At 40.2% G+C, this 17549-nt stretch overlaps 1 protein-coding gene across 1 annotated transcript; it reads left to right on the forward strand.

The window, feature by feature from the left end:
- Window positions 1-410: 410 nt before the first annotated feature.
- Window positions 411-17319, forward strand: Selenot (selenoprotein T). The gene is made up of 6 exons (NM_001040396.3): window positions 411-648; window positions 9006-9116; window positions 9727-9853; window positions 12221-12308; window positions 13942-14095; window positions 14470-17319. Exons 1-5 carry the CDS (start codon window positions 512-514, stop codon window positions 14064-14066), a joined length of 588 nt encoding a protein of 195 aa, NP_001035486.2. The 5' UTR covers window positions 411-511; the 3' UTR covers window positions 14067-14095; window positions 14470-17319.
- The last annotated feature ends 230 nt before the right edge of the window (window positions 17320-17549 follow it).

The raw sequence follows: 17549 nt of genomic DNA on the forward strand, positions 1-17549 counted from the left end.
ATACTATTAAATACATTTGGGTGTTCCCTTGGATGTAAAAGAGCTAGGAATGTAGCTCAGTAGTGCAGTCCATGTCTAGCATGTATAAATAATGATCAGCCGATATAATGATGATGCTAATTTGGAGGCAGGAGAATCAGGTATTCAAGTCTATAACTGGCTTCAGTCTGGGTTATATGAGAATCTCTAAAAACAAAAAAGGGATGTAGAATTCATACCTGCCAAGAGCAACAATTACGGGCCCCTTTTATATCTCACTAACAAAAATTCGCCCTTTCTCCCTGGTACCCTGTCAGGATGTATGCACACATCCAAGATGGTGGTGGATCAAGTGGAGAAACAGGGTCAGCTCTCCTTCCCAGAACGGGCGCAGGCTCTGGCTGCGCATGCGCATTCCGGCTTCCCTCGCCGACCTTGGCGGAGCGCGCCTGCGCAGTGGGGAGCAGTTCGTGGCTAGGTTTTGGGCTGCAGTCTGGGTCTGAAGGCGGCCGGAGCGGCTGTCTCAATTACGATGAGGCTCCTGCTGCTTCTGCTGGTGGCGGCGTCGGCGGTGGTCCGCAGCGAGGCCTCTGCCAACCTGGGCGGCGTGCCCAGCAAGAGATTAAAGATGCAGTACGCCACCGGGCCGCTGCTCAAGTTCCAGATTTGGTGAGTACGCGCGGCCACCCCCGGCCGTCCTGCCGGGGCTGTGCGCTACCCGAGGTCCCGGCTTCGTGGCCTAGCTGCCTGCTTCTTGGCCGGCTGGAGAGCGCGGCGCCGGCGCCTTCCGTACGGGCGGCCCGGAGTCGGGGCGCTTCGGCGGGCCTCCGCTTCCCTTCCGGGCGCAGCCCCCGGCCCTCGGCTCTCTCTGGAGTGCTGCCGTGGGGCGGCTGGCCTTTCCGAGGCGGCCGCCTGCGAGGCGAGGGCGGCGCGGCTCGGCGTCGCTGAGCGCCGGTGGCCGGGCCGGGACGCGAGGTGGAGCCAGCCGCTCCTAGAAACCGCAGCTCCGCTCGGTCTCCGCGGCACCCGCACGCCTCCCCGGCAGCTTTCCCCGTTTAAAGATCTTGTTCATTCATAGAAAAAGGAACGGAGCCCGTCAGTTTTCGGCGTCGGTTAGTTGGACTTTGTTGCTGATTAGTTGATCATTAAAAGCAGGACAGGGATCCATTTTACTAAGGTAGCAGGGGGTTGAGGAAGCTTTGAAAAGCTCCGATTAAAAAAAAAAAAAAAAAAGACCGGGGAAAGTGAAACCTCAAAAGATGTTTTCTCAGGATGGGGTGTCAGATTAATAATTCTTTTGGATACTTTTCAGTATTGTTATTGGGGAGAATTCATTTAACGCCGACTTTTAAAAACCTGTATCATCAGTCTTGTTTAGATATTTACTTAATCATTTTGCTTAATCACTGAAGACGAAGCAAAAATTAAAAAAAAATGTGGCATTTAAACCAGAGAATCAGAAAATAAGACGGGGAGATGTTAATTTTGGAGTGAGAATTGGTGACTTATTTCTGGTTACAAGCAAGTCACTGGGACCTTTACTACTCGATGCCTGATATTTATTACATCACAGATAGCTGCTGTTCCACTGACCAACACCCACAGCTCCTCATTTTTTTTTTTTAAAGAAGGTGGTAACTGTTTTACCAGCTGACTATATATAGTTAATGTGTTGGTTAGGATTTAACTAGGTTTAAAAAGACTTTTTTTTTCTTCTATCATGTGAGCGATTGAACTCAGGTCGTATTTCCAAATCTACTGCATCTACTGCGATGCAGTATTTGGACTTTTGTTATAGTTTTACCATGTGCATTTTCCTTAAGGTGACACCTGAAATCTCAGTGGAGTTTGAAGGATCAAATATTCAAGATTATCTCTGACTACCTACATCAAGGCTAACTGGAGCTACCCCAGTCTTTGTCTCAAAAAACAACATGACAAAACCCATAACAAAAACAGCAAACGGAAGGGACAGCGAGCTTTTAAATACTAAGCTTTTAAAAACCCTTAATTGCTGTAGTCGAACCTTTGATGTTTAGTAGTTCTATGTACTTTAGGGACAGATTTGTTTAAAATGTCAAACATTTGTTTTATCATCATCCCAAGCCCTTTGATGTTTTAGAATATATATATACCAGATATAGCTTTATTATAATGCCATACCAAGTTGTTAATTTTAGCTTGTTGTTATTCCCTAGAGATTAATATTCATAGAAAAGAATATTAGGCTTCTGGTTTTGACTTAAAAGTTTGGGAAGAGAGAAGAAACTAATATAGTTGAACATAAACACATGAGAAAAAACAAATCTGAAATTTCAGTGACATAAAACTTAGGGTTTTTTGTTTGTTTTTAATCAGCTTAACAGTTCTGAAGTTCATTTCAGCGAGTCTTGTGTTTTATATTTATTGTAATACGTTTTTTCAGGTAATGTTTGCCATAGCTCAGCATGCCTACCTTTTGGTGTGTTACCACTTTTGCCGTTGCTAATAGAACAGAATAGCAACACAATGCATAATGGAATTGAGTGTGAAAGAGATGCAGCTTATGACCAAGTTCTGTGTTCTCGTGCCTTTCCAACAACTGTTCATTCAGTATCTGCTGTGTCAGTGGCCGTCTTAGCTAGGGTTTTACTGCTGTGAACAGACACCATGACCAAGACAACTTTTTTTTTTCCCCCAAGACAGGGTTTCTCGGTATAGACCTGGCTGTCCTGGAACTCATGTAGACCAGGCTGGCCTTGAACTCAGAAGTCTGCCTGCCTCTGTCTGCTTCCGAAGTGCTGGGATTAAAGGCCTGTACCAACATCACGCGGCCCCAAAGCAACACTTATAAGAACAACATTTAATTAGGGCTGGCTTACAAGTTCAGAGAGGTTCAGTCCATTATCATCAAAACGGGAACATGGCAGCATCCAGGCAGGTATGGTGCAGGAGGAGCTGAGAGTTTATTCTTCATCTGAAGGCTGCTAGCAGAATACTTCTGAGCAGCAAGGATGAGGGTCTTAAAGCCCACACCCACAGAGACACACCTTCTGATAGTACTCCCTGGACTGAGCATATACTAAGGAACACAGTAGCTAAAGATTTCACAGTGCAATTCTCTTGGTGTTACTGATTTCATAACTGAGTATTTTGATGTTTAAATATTGAATGTTAAAAAGGAAATTCACTGATCAGACCTTGGCTTGAAGTCCTGTCTCACTTTCCTTCCTCTGGCTTATATGGGTTAGTAGTGTATTCAGGGAGCTGCCCATAGGCACAATGGGTCTTTATTTTCTCTAAGAACACATGATTTAACAATCTACTCAGATATGCATTTGCTACAGTTTAAAGAGGTTACTATTACTCTTTACAGTTGATACTCCCTTGAGCATTAGACAATTGAATTACTGAGAATAGTAGATTATATGAAGTTAACCCTTCAGAAAATTAAAATATGCTGAATTTTCAAATTAGCAATTTAATTATGGCTATAATTCTAGGATAGCTAGCTCCTGCTTGCAGTTTTTCTGAACTAACTGAAGCTTGCATTAGGAAAATAGATTTTGGGCTGGAGAGCTGGCTCAGCGCTTGAGCACTGACTGCTCTTCAAGAGGCCCTGAGTTCAAATCTCAGCAACCACATGGTGGCTTACAACCATCTGTAATGGGATCTGATGCCCTCTTATGGTGTGTCTAAAGACAGCTACAGAGTACTCATATACATAAAAATAAATAAATAAATCTTTAAAAAATAGACTTTTATTTAAATGTATGCTGTCTCAGCCTTTGCTTTCATAGTAGGATAGAAAGAAATTGAGCATGAACTTGAGGGCCTTGAGATGCTCAGCAGTTGAGAGCTTGCTGCTGCTGCCCAAGTTCCCAGCTTCCATGTCAGGCAGTTTATAGCTTCCAGGAACTCCACCTCCAGTGATTGCTGATGGCTCTGACTTCCACGGGCAGCTATATATGTATATATATATATGTATCACACTCCCTCCTTCTCTATAAATACAGATAATTTAAAAATCTTTTTAAAGACCAAAATTGACTTATATAAATCCAAAACTTTTTGATACTGATCAAGACTAGCAAAATGAGCCGGGCAGTGGCGGCGCACGCCTTTAATCCCAGCACTTGGGAGGCAGAGACAGGCGGATTTCTAAGTTAGAGGCCAGCCTGGTCTACAAAGTGAGTTCCAGGACAGCCAAGACTATACAGAGAAACCCTGTCTCGAAAAACCAAAAAAAAAAAAAGGAAAAAAATAAAAAAACTAGCAAAATGCTGAAGTGGAGACATTGTGGATCATATTGGTTAATTGACACTTGGTATTTACATACTTTAGTATTTCTTTTCTTTTTTCTTTTCTTTTTTTTTTTTTTTTGGTGTTTTTGAGACAGGGTTTCTCTGTGTAGTCCTGGCTGTCCTGGAACTCACTTTGTAGACTAGGCTGGCCTCGAACTCAGAAATCCGCCTGCCTCTGCCTCCCGAGTGCTAGGACTAAAGGCGTGCGCCACCACGCCCGGCTTACTTTAGTATTTCTGAGCCTACTCTAATATTTGTGTTGCACAGAATTAAATTCTGTGCTGTTGAGTTTTTTTTATAGGCAAAACCAAACAAGCACATAAAATTGCAATTCTGTTAAGAGATATAGGGAAAGTTTTTTTTTTTTTTTTTTTTTTTTTGGTTTGGTTTGGTTTTTCGAGACAGGGCTTCTCTCTATAGCCCTGGCTGTCCTGGAACTTTGTAGACCAGGCTGGCCTCGAACTCAGAAATCCGCCTGCCTCTGCCTCCCGAGTGCTGGGATTAACATCTGCCGCTGCAGATAGGGCTCTGGTTAAGAGCACTGATTACTCTTCCGAGTTCAGTTCTCAGCAACCACATGGTGGCTCCCAGCCATCTGTAATGGCATCTGAAGTCCTCTTGCATACAGACAGAACACTCATACATACATAAATAAATCTTTACAAAACAACCCTCTGTTGGGATATAGAATCCTAGGGATGGGGCGCTTTGCAGAGGTGAGTATAGCTATCCAGTCTCTCTTAAGCCTTAGCTCTGTGAAGTTTCAAGTAGTTTTCCAGAAGCAAACTTTAGGTAATTTTTCTTAATTTTGGTCTTTCTGTTTCTCTCACAGTTTTTTCTTCCAGATCATCCATTAGTCACAGTCATTGTTAGTGTTGAGTGTGCTCCATTGATGTGAATTTATGTGGTTTCAGACTTTGAATTAGAATTTGATAGAGGCTATGTACTAGAGACTGTTTTAAACATTTTTAGGCTAGCTGTGATGGCACATACATCCCATCCCAGTGTATAGGCAAGTGTGAAGACAGCCTAGGCAGCTTACTGTGAGACCCTGATCCAAAGGGAGAAAGATTGGGGAACTATTCTGACCTAGTGTTTTCCCAGCACAGTAGTAGTTTAATGTTGTAGGTAATCTTGACTGGTAGAGGAACATGAGAAGCGGGGAGTATCTGAGGTTAGACTCCAGTAGTGGTTGCTGTAAGGATGAAAACAAAGTCTGGTGCTTTGCCAGTGTTCTGTGGCCTGGTACCACAGTGTTTGTTTTCAGATGTCACAGAACTTCTGTTAAACTTAGCATCTGCTGCTCACAGGCAGGCTCTGCCTTGTGTGTAGGTCTCTTTCTCTTTGACCAGTTCATGCGGAAGGTGGTTGTATATTCTATGTGGAGTTACCTTCATGTTGTAACTTTACTGCTCAGATCAGCCGTAATGTTCGGTGCCTGAGTCCGTGTTTATGATTGCCAATTTTGCTGATAAAGAGACAAGGGTAGAGATGATTTTTAAAAGGATAGAAGCCAGATAGTTTATGTCCTGAGAAAAGAGTGGTAGGAAGTTATACACAACCGTGAAATTACAGCTATATTTTCACTTTCACACGTGTTTGATTTATGGGCTGCTTCATGGACTTGCTTGTGTGTTACCTTATAATTGTTCTCCAGAGACTACTGTGTATTTGTCTCTCTCAAATTAGATTGGAAACTCCTTCAGGAGACTAAGAACTGTACTCATTTAAAGTACTGTTATTTTTCTAGTAATAGGGATAATAATTTTCATACATACTCTGTGTCACTTTTACATGGTTATCTTCAAAATGCAGAGAGAGTTGGATAGTACAGGTATTATAATTAGCCCAGAGTGAATGCTGTGTCAAAGGAAGTTGATGGACTTGCACTGTTGCTAGTTGGAGAGCACATTTCCTGACTTCGTTCATGAGCCCGCACGTGTGGAGGTCAGAACAGCCTTAGAGCGCTGGCTGTCCTTATCATGGGTTGCAGGAATTGGGCACAGGTCACCAGGCTTTTGTGAGAATGACTTTTCCCTGTTGAGCCATCTCAGTGGCCCATAACAGTCTTTATGTGCATCTGTCCTTCCATGGAAAATCCTTGCCTTCATTGACCTTTGAGTAAACTGGACAGTGGAATTAGATGTGTTTGTTAATGGGCTGGCATAACTTGGTCTCCAATCATGCTCTGCCGTGTATTAGTCTGAGACCACCCTTATTGAATCTGCTCAAGTCTAAAGCAGGGAAGGCAAAACCTCACAGGGTTGCTTGGTTCTAGGGCTTGCTTCTTTGATCAGGCTTGTGGGAAGTCAAAAGAGAATAAGATTTGGAAGTAGTTGCTGTACTTGTGTCCACCTTCCTGTCTTGTCTGTCGTTAAAAGGCCATTTTTACAGTCTGTATTTACCCCAGTGTGCTTTTTAGCTTAATTTAAAAAATTTTAATTACAGTGTGTGCTCGCGTGTGTGCCTGCACATGCACACACATTCAGATGTTTGCTCTTGCACAGGCACCTGTGTCATGTGGCTCAGGCTTGGCAGCAAGCACCTTTGCCTGCTGAATCATCTTGACCAGATTGATTTTTGATCCAGTTCAGGTCCTGAATTTATTACCCCTTGGAAAGAATCTAATTCAAAAAGTCATGTATTTACAAAACAGTGAGTTCATGGGAGCTAATGTAATAATTGGTATCAGCAAGACTGCTAACACTCAAAGCAAGCATGTGACGGCAATGTGATATCAGGGACACACAGGAAGTTCTGAGCTCTGTGACAACTGAGGGGAGGTTCCATGCTGGCAGTTCTTAAGTTGGTTCAGATTAGACTTTAACCAACCTGTTGGGAGACTTAGCGTGAACCAAATGCAATAACCAGAACACTTAGTTGGCTTAGGGTTGGGCTTAGGATATGGACCAGCATGACTTTTTTTTTTTTTTTTTGGTTTTTCGAGACAGGGTTTCTCTGTGTAGCCCTGGCTGTCCTGGAACTCACTCTGTAGACCAGGCTGGCCTTGAACTCAGAAATCCACCTGCCTCTGCCTCCCAAGTGCTGGGATTAAAGGTGTGCGCCACTACCGCCCGGCTCCAGCATGACTTTTTATGGGAAACGTTTTTTTTTTTTTGTATTTGCGTGTGACATAGTTGATTTAGGAACAGGTTAAGCAAATCCAAGGTTTCTTACTTGAAAACAGATGAGATGTGACAAGAAATGGAGCATTTGTTGGCTGTAATAGAGTGTTTTAGGAAGAGTGTAAATTTAAGGTTAGAAGATTTCATTGGAGAGTAAGCAGACTTGAAAAGTTTCTCTGACATTTTACAGTTTATTTCTGTAGACTAAATACTTCTATCTGAAAAACATGTTAAAACTGATTGTCAAATTCACAGTCCTTTAAATGAATTGAACCTATGTCAGTGCTCATGGTATCAGTATGCAGTAGGCTCTGGGAGCACTGATGAGCAGTAGTACATGCACCTAGGCTTCAGAGACAGTATATTTGGGGAGAATTCATGCATACTATGAAACTGGAAACCTATGGAAACTTAGGAAGTTAGAAAGTTTAGATTTAGGAAGTCTAGAAATGTCTCTTGACCATGCTATCCCAAAGACCACATGCTTTTCCAACTCTCCAGTTTAGTTGTCTGACTGGGTACCAACTATTTTACTTCTCTCTTCTACTATATTGCTAATTGTAGCCACATACCTACTTACACTAAACTCAAACCTGTTACAAGTCCCTACCTCTCAATGCCTCCAAATTAAAGGGTAAAACTTGGGCAGGCTAAGTAAGGGTGTAGCTCAGTGGAGTACTTTCCTATCACAAGGAAGGCTCTAGGTTTGCCCCTAGCACCTAAGGAAGAAAAAAGGAAGGAAAGGAAGGGAGGGAGGGGTTGGGGAAGGGAAGAGTAGCTAGGGAGGGAGCAAAATCTCAAGCCTTTATAGTTTATGGGAAAAAAAATCTGATTTCTCCTTACCATTTTCTTCTGTCCCCTCTGTTCCCATTTTCATAGCCCACATGGCAGAGGGTTAAGGTCCTACTTATAGGAGATCCATCATTGCTCATGTCCAGAAATGCACGTCTACCAGATGATAGCTTGCAGTTTCTCTAGAAATGAATGTGGATTTTAAAAAAAGTTACTCTCTATTAAGTAATATTTAATACCAGAATCTTTGAAGGATGTACAGTAAAACGTTTTCAATGGGATTGAGAAGAGAAAAATATATACATTCTATTAGGGAAATACAGACGTAAATCAGAAACCTGTCAGAGAGGCCTTCTCAGATTTTTGGATTCCTTAATTGGTCGCTCACAGGTCCTTTTTGTTTGAGTCACTTTCTGAACTCCTTAGGTGCATAGCCAGGGCTTTATGTAAGCAGTTCTAAACTGTTTCTGCCACTTGTATTTTAGTCAATATTTTCTGTAGTCTTTATAGAGGATCAGTTGATGTGAGGGTTTAATCTGCAGGCATATGTAAATTGGTGTTTGCTGTTGTCTAACACAAAGCTAGAAGTGCAATGTTATAACTGGTTGAGTTTTTGGGGCATAAACATACAAAGTTTATAAAATGGGGCGGGGGGTTGGGAGGGAGGAAGAAACAAAACCTGCCCTGTATCTGTTGTTGAGTTCAGTCATTAATTTTAAAGGATTTTGAGAAAAAATTTTAATCTGATAATAATTCGTAGAGTTTACTTGTCTTTAAGTCTAGATACATTAAGAATACTTAATGGAAACGTTTTATTTCTCGGCAGTGTATCCTGAGGGTACCGGCGGGTGTTTGAGGAGTACATGCGGGTTATCAGCCAGCGGTATCCAGACATCCGCATTGAAGGCGAGAATTATCTCCCTCAACCAATTTATAGGTGAGTGAATTCCAGAAATGTGAAGAGAATCTTGGAACTTAGAAGTTTGTAAATAGATTTAGTCACCCTTGCTGGTTCTTGTAATGTCTTATTTGCTTATAATAATATACAGAGAATACTACTTTGTAAATAATACACGGGATGAAAACTTTTTTTTTTTTTTTTTTTTTTTTTTAAAGATTTATTTATTATATGTAAGTACACTGTAGCTGTCTTCAGACACTCCAGAAGAGGGCATCAGATTTCGTTATGGATGGTTGTGAGCCACCATGTGGTTGCTGGGATTTGAACTCGGGACCTTCAGAAGAGCAGTCGGCGCTCTTAACCACTGAGCCATCTCGCCAGCCCCCGAAAACTTTTAAAGATATATTTCTTTATGTAATTTATGTTGGGAAATTAGGCTAAGATTGAACCCAAGTTGTTATCTGAGCATGCATCTTACCACTGAACCATACCCCAAGCCTCCCACATTTCTTAGGATACTTGTATTTAATATAATTAGTAACTTAGAATTTATATGCAGAAAATGTCTTTTCATAAACTTTATTAAATTTCAAAATAGATAAGAAGTTGTTAATTTCTGATTAATTTGTTTCTTTTCTTTTGATAGACACATAGCATCTTTCCTGTCAGTCTTCAAACTAGTATTAATAGGCTTAATAATTGTTGGCAAAGATCCTTTTGCTTTTTTCGGCATGCAAGCTCCTAGCATCTGGCAGTGGGGCCAAGAAAATAAGGTATGTGGCTTTGGTGCCTGTGGACCTTTAAGGCTGTAGTGACTGACTCTGTGTGTGTGTTGTGGGGAGGGCTAGTGCTTGGGAGAGTGAGTGTGTGTGAGGTTGTGTGTGTGCATGTGTGTTTGTTGTGATTATTTTGTCATGTTAGTGATTGACCTGTCACATGTTTTTGCATTTTTCTGTCTCTGGGGAAGCCCTTAACTGCCTTTGGCTTCAGTTTGCAAAGAGAATGCTGAATACCTTGTAAGGCATTCATCATCATAACCCTTTGGTTTCTCAGGTAAAACCTAGGCACACATCTATTTGTTACTGGATTTTGATTATAACTTATATCAAGCCATATCTAGCAGAGCATTTCCATGTAATGCAGCCTTTTGTACCAAGTAATGTAGTATTAATGGGTATGTGCTCCTAGTCATTTGTTATCGAAGCTCTTAGGATTTATCCTTTGACTTCTCTGTTCGTGGAGGCTATTTGACAAATTGCTGCAAAGATGAATATAGCTGGGAATTGTGTGCTAATTTTTTCATCTGTAGAATTTTGTAGCATACCCTCTCCCCTTTTTTTGTTTTGTTTTTGAGACAGGGTTTGTCTGTGTAGCCCTACATGGGGACAGTTAGCATTCAATAGAGAAACAAGCTGTAAAACCTCAGCAACTGGCTGGAGGAGTGTCCTTTGAGCTGGTATGGAGGTCAGACCCATGATTGCTCAGCAGCCATATTTATGGTAGGGAGGAAGCTTTAGAGAAAGAGTAAGAAAGCCCAAAATGTTGATGGAAAGTCCAAAGTGTTAAGGAGGTCATGCTTAGTTAGGGTAGAGAAAGGAGAAAAAGCAGAAGTTATGCCTTTCTCAGTGTTGGCTTTTCTTAGTTATTCAGACAGGTGGACAGGCTACCTGCATGGCTAATTAATCTTCTTATCTTTTTACTTAAAATCTTTTTCCCCCCGGAGTCACTCGCCATCATTGGAAATGGGGCTAATTTTATAGCTGCTTCCTTTATAAAGCAAGGTTCTCTGGGGAGTGCTCTAGCTTTGCCCTTTAGTTCAAGTCTCAATATCTTTAACAGATTCCTATATGGTTCTTCGAGAATAAGCATTGTTTTTTGTTTTATTTTTTCTATATTAACTTTTTAAATTATTTTTTTATTAGATATTTTCTTCATTTACAATTCAAATGATATCCCAAAAGTCCCTTATATCCTCCCCCGGCCCTGCTCTCCAACCCACCCACTCCCGCTTCCTGGCCCTGGTATTCCCCTGTATTGGGGCATATAATCTTTGCAAGACCAAGGTCTCCTCCCACATCATATTGCTGTTCCACCTATAGGGCTGCAGAACCCTTCGGCTCCTTGGGTACTTTCTCTAGCTCCTCCATTGGGGGCCCTGTGAGCCATCCAATAGATGACTCTGAGCATCCACTTTGTATTTGCCAGGCACTGGCATAGCCTCACAAGAGTCAGGGTCTTGTCAGCAAAATCTTGCTGGTGTATGCAATTGTGTCTGCGTTTGGTGGTTGATTGTGGTATGGATCCCCGGATGGGGCAGGAGGACAAGCATTGTTAACATAAGCATCCTTAGGTGTCTCTAGGAGAAGTATATTTCTACCCCGTTGTTAGCCAGATGTGGGTTTGCAGCTGAGTGCTTACTAGTATTCTTGCTGCCCTTATTTGTGTATCTAAAGCACGATGTGCTTATTGCATTGGCTTCCTGGTTGGCCATGGAAGAGCCAAGAGTGTTAAAGATAGAGATTTTATGACAATGTCTTCTGTGTTCCTATAAAAAGCTGTGGCATCAACTACCACCTGGCTCAAAAAGAATAGGCAGGCAGGCCCTTTCTCTTACAGACCTTTCCTTTTACATCTTCACCATATCTAACGTTTAGTCCAGTAAGTTCACTTAGTTAAAAGCACAGTGCCTCTGCTCTCTTTGAAAAGGGTAGTTTTTGAGTTTGAAAGGTGAATGAATGTGCTTCTGTATGCCGGGGCACTCTAAACCTACAGATGGTTTTAAAATGATTTTTAAAACACCATGAGTAGGTTGTATGTAATAGACAGAGTTGTTGGTGATTGCATCAGTACTCTCTTGTGCATATGGACATTCTACATGTAAAATTGGTAAAGCGAACTATTAAGTTGGCATTTTTTACTTCAGTTATTGAGGAGATGTTTTGGAAAATGTTTATATAATGTGAATGCTGTGTGTGTGTTCTTTTACATGTAAAGAGCTGTGAATTTTTCTTGATGTGTAGATATCTAAATCTGAGATAGCTTTTTATATGGACATCTAAAGTATATTAAAATAAAGTACTATTAAGGTTGAAACTGAATATCAAAACAAACGAATTTGTATTGTGCTGTTTGACTTCTAGGTTTATGCATGTATGATGGTTTTCTTCCTGAGCAACATGATTGAGAACCAGTGTATGTCAACAGGTGCATTTGAGATAACTTTAAATGGTAAGTTCTGAGGAGTGTGCATTGGTGATGAGTTTTACAAGCTTAACAACAGTAGGCTTTTTATTTTTCATGAGAAAATTCTTTGATATTCATATAAAAGAGTTTATATGATTGAAATTGAAGAATCTTTACTGCTACTTGAGGTTTTAGGATTCCTGGATTAGTTGGCTTTCATGTGCTAACTCTCTGGCTGATAGTCTCTATTCCATGGGTTTAAAGTAAAAGCTGTTTGATTCTTGAATGCACAGCATTAGTATACTCTACACCTGTTTTGACTGCTTTACCTGGGACTCTTAAACAACCGACTTCAAAATAAGCTTTTAGCTACCTTTGCTTCCCCTGTGTGCTTTGGTTCTCCTCTGGGGTTTTTGTTCATTTAATTGTTTCATCATTTGTCTATCTAATTTCGTAGGAACTTATGATAGCCCTCCATTCCACAGTTAAGATGCTCTAAATTCTTTGTCCTACATTGCTTAGATCTACTTCTGCTATCTTCACTGTGCCCCCTCCCCAGTCCATGTTACATGGCCTCACATGGTCTCTGAAAAGTAGATTGATGAATAGACCTTTAACCACAACTTGTACATTTTTTGTTGTTGTTGTTTGTTTTTTGAAACAGGGTTTCTCTGTGTCTTGGAACTTGCTTTGTGGACCAGGCTAGTTTTGAACTCACAGAGATCCACCTGCCTCTGCTTTCTGAGTGCTGGAATTAAGGGCATGCATGCACTACCAAGCCTGGCCATTTTTAAATGGATGAAATTAATACTTGAAACTCAAACTTCTTATGTTTATAACAAAACACTGGAGTTTCGTCAAGGAGAATTTCACAGAAATGTGTTCTCTGACTATGTAATGGGGCTGAGGAAAACTCAGGATCCTCTTAGCACTTGTTCTGAGTGCCATCATTGCGGCCACAGTAACCTTCGTAATGAAGCTTCCCTTGTTACACTTGAGTGTCTAAACAGCTTCCTTAAGCAGGTTCTTTTTCAGGATAATGCCAGTGTATTCAGTGTGAGCAAAGGTCCTGCAAAATCTAATTTGAGTCCCGTGTTTCATACCCTGTTGCCTGTCTAATAGTTATATTTGAACACAACTATACCCAATTTTAAAATGTGTTCCCATCGCTGCTTGCAGGTTGCTGTGCAAGTTGAATGTTACAAACACTATTCCTTAGGTAAAATGTTTCCTTCTTGGTTGTTGCAGTTTTTTTTTTTTTACCCTAATCTAAATTTCTATGCCTCTTCAGTCCCTCTTGTAGAACTCCCTTGTTCATCCTGTTCAGGCCTGTGCTCCTTTCTACTTCCAAACCTTTGCTCTACCTTAGTGACTTATCTTTTTCTTTATTGATCTAGTTTAACTGATGTTCTTTTCTGACCAGTCAGCAAGAGAGGCTGGTATTTATGCTCCTGTAGTGGATGGAACACTCGGGTTTTAATCCCAAGTATAGTTTTGTGGTGACTTGTAATGCCCTTGGAATTTTTTTGCTTCAGTGAAAACCCCCTAAGCAGTACACTGTTGTATCGCTAATTGTGCATGAAACTCAATAAATATTTGTGGGGTTGATGTCTATTGTGGAAGCATCTTTAATGTGTTTTGGGGGTGGGTTTGGGGGCTTGGCTGTTTATTTTTGTAGATGTGCCAGTGTGGTCTAAGCTGGAATCTGGACATCTTCCATCCATGCAACAACTTGTTCAAATTCTTGACAATGAAATGAAACTCAATGTGCATATGGATTCAATCCCACATCATCGATCATAGCCCTACCTATCAGCACCGAAAACTCTTTTGTAAGTAGTTTAACAATGTAGTAGCTATTTATTGATTCCTGTTAATCTTACCACAGATGCTAGAATATGCTATATACTAGTTTAATTTCCTATTTAAAATGAAACAGATAAATATGTCTTTCAGACTCTGACTTTCTAGTAGTCAGAATTGATGTGTTTTTATTACAGTTTGTAGATACATAGCTTCTTCGCACTTTCAAATAATTAGTTCTTAAGCATGTGTATCATTTTTAACATAGTTAAGGTTTATGAGCAAATGTGTAACTGTAAAGAGGGCCGGTTCTCTATTCCATTCTCATCAGTGGGTCACTTCCCAAGGGTTTGTATAAGAGTGACTACTGAAATACGCTATTCTTTTTTTCTATCTGTTTCAGACACTAAGGGATTTTGCAAGAGCAGCGTGACTGACATTATGAAGGCCTGTACTGAAGACAGCAAGCTGTTAGTACAGACCAGATGTTTCTTGGCAGGCTCGTTGTACCTCTTGGAAAACCTCAGTGCAAGACAGTTTTCCATGCTGGCCCATGCTGAATTCTGCACATACATGTAGTGCAGTGATCCTGTGTAGCTTCCCCAGCCCACTGGTCATAGTTTCTTCTTGACACAGCATTACTACTTGTAATTCTTTTCTTGGTCATGTGTGAGAAAGCACAGCATTGAGTTATAACTTGAGTTTTTTTCAACATGTGTGTTAAGTCGGTTGTGTTTTTATATGAATTTTCATTTTTTTTTTAAATAGTCAAACATCAGTTTTCTTGGGGCAACACCTGAAGTTCCCAAATAATTTTTAAGAGGTTCTCGGATAGCTCTAATTGGCCATGGTTAATACATAGTTTTGAAAACATTGCAGATTGTGAACAGTAAATTATACAGGATTATGGAGAGGAAATCCAATATCCAGAATACTCTACTCTGTGTGTGTGTGTGTGTGTGTGTGTGTGTGTGTGTGTGTGTGAGAGAGAGAGGGGGGGGGTGGGGTGGGGTGGGGGAAGATTATCAAGAACAGCAAAACCAACTACTTTAAAAATCCTATTGTGTAGTTCAAATGTCTTGCCGTGACCAATCTAATGAATTAATTAATGGGCCCTTTATACTAAACTAATTTAAACTGAGCAGATGTTAAGTTAAATGAAAGTTTACTGCTCAGTGCCTCTCTTAGCATTATTTTTAACAACCATCTGCCTAAGTTTTTTGTTTTTGACTTACAGATAATCTCATAAAGAACATACTTTAGATTCACACATAAGTAATGAGCTAATTTACTGTTTTTAGAACGGTTGAAACTCACCTCACTAAAGAAAAATTCAGCGAAACCTCTTTACAAAGTGTATTATGTAAACAGAGATCATTTGTCTAGTAATTGAATTATCTTAACATCATATATCAGAATTTTATTGTATTTGAAAGACAAAATTAAAAATATTTTTAATGTTTTCATATTGTTCCAGAGTTCTAAAGAGAAATTTAGAGTTGATAAAGACAATAAGAATGATTTCTCAGAAATAGAGCATAATTTTGAATAGCAGTTACATAGCAGCTGTGGCAACAGAAAGGGATTAAGTGGAAGAGCCAAATGTAATCCTGGACTTGTGAGTGGAAGTTATGAGCTGAGGGAAGGAACTGCAATGGGAGACTTGATGTTGATGCCACCTGACTCTTAGATGTTGAGAGCAGCTTGACTACTGGACACACACTGAGTGCATTCAGGCAATGCCTCTTACAGCCTAAAGTGGAATCTACTGTGATCTTCAGATAGCAGGAAGATAGTCTAGTGATGGAATGTTACCCTTTTGACTAGTATCATAGCACTGCTAGCCTAGGTTCTTTTGGTAATAGACATTGTAATTTAAACGGAAAGTTCCATATATATGTATATATTGACTAGATCTTAAAACCTTGCTAATATGGTTGCCTACCACTTCAGACTCCACATCTTGCAAAGTTTAACATCGGAGGGGCCTTTCTTCAAGTAATAGGCATTCCATTTGTGATGCAGTTAGCTTTATGGCACATAGACATTCATAATTTGAGCCATGGATGTTCATGTGTACTTGACAGGTCAAACTATGAAGGACAATGTCAAATCTAACTTTCTCCATGTATGCCTTAGGTTGAATTTGTTTCCAAGTTAATAGCTTTTACTGGCTTAGACATTCACACTCATCTCTGTTTTATTTTATGCTTAGTCATATTTAAATCCAGAATTTAATAGTCTACTAGACAGATAAATGAGATGCATGAATATAAAAATATATAAGGGAAAGGAGATGGTAAACTATTTATAACTTTATTATATTACTAACATTTCAAAGTTTATTAGTTGCTTATAAATTGTATAGTTACAAAATGTCTGTGCTCCATTAATCAGAAGATCGCAACGTATCAGCAGGCTGGCTAATTTTACTGGTGTTTTCAACACAGTTGCTATTGTGGAAGGTTTTTTGCATTAATTAAAAAGTTGGTAAAACCTGGCTTTTACCTCAGCGTGTCAGATGTAGAGAACACGTGCTCTCAGTGTGTGAGTGGCAGTGGCTGTGCACTCGCATTCGTGACAGCTGCTCAGCCTGAACAGCTGTGCAATGCGGTGAGCTCCAGTCATGGTTCATTCTTACTTCAGAGCTTTAGTAGTTTGGAAGTTTGACTGACTGGCACATTCTATCATTGTCATAACTTAAATAATTCAGTTAAAATTTTTTAAAACATGATTTGATATTTAGGGCTTTTCTTTTTTAAAAAATGAGAAGCAAGTAAAGAATTGTAAAGATTTGGGACTTCTTTGTGGCATTGTGAAATAAATAAGCCAATGTGAAAGGAACCCTGCTTTGTGAAAATGATTCTGTCCTAGTGTACTTTATGTAGCAGATGTGTTGAGGGGATTCTGCACTGTAAAGGCTGTCATCCAGTGAATGGTGTTTGCTTTCTCGGGCATCTTAAGCCAACCAGTTTGTTTAACACCTATTTCTGACTCTAAATCTTACCTGTTTTAGAACTTAAAGTTGTTTTCCTAAGCTTTATAATTTGCAGGTACAGTACTGAGCCATTGACAGTGTTGTGATTTATTCTTGTCTGGAACATAAAGGAATAACATACGTTGTCCCATCTTAAGTTTTCCTGAGAAATGTATGTATTAACACACCCAAATCTAAAGAGAAAACGACCACTTTTCTTGTCTTGACCAGCAAGTAATTAATTCTAGAAGAAAATAAAGATCACTTGGTTTTTAATTAAGCCAATACTTAACTTTCCCAGAAATGGGAGATTCCCTGTCTCTTCCACCTCTTTGAGAAAAGTGGAAATCAGTAAATATTTACGTAACAGAATGAACAGCCAGATCCAGCTTTGAAACTATCTCAGAGAAAAACACAAGTAGTTTCAGATGTAGAATGAAGACTGAAAGCCTTGCCTTCTGTACCAAAGCTAGCAGGGTGCTTTGCTTTTGTTAACCGCGGTGCCT

The sequence above is a fragment of the Mus musculus genome, chromosome 3 (genome assembly GCF_000001635.26).
Source record: "Mus musculus strain C57BL/6J chromosome 3, GRCm38.p6 C57BL/6J".
In the NCBI taxonomy this organism is placed as follows: domain Eukaryota; kingdom Metazoa; phylum Chordata; class Mammalia; order Rodentia; family Muridae; genus Mus; species Mus musculus.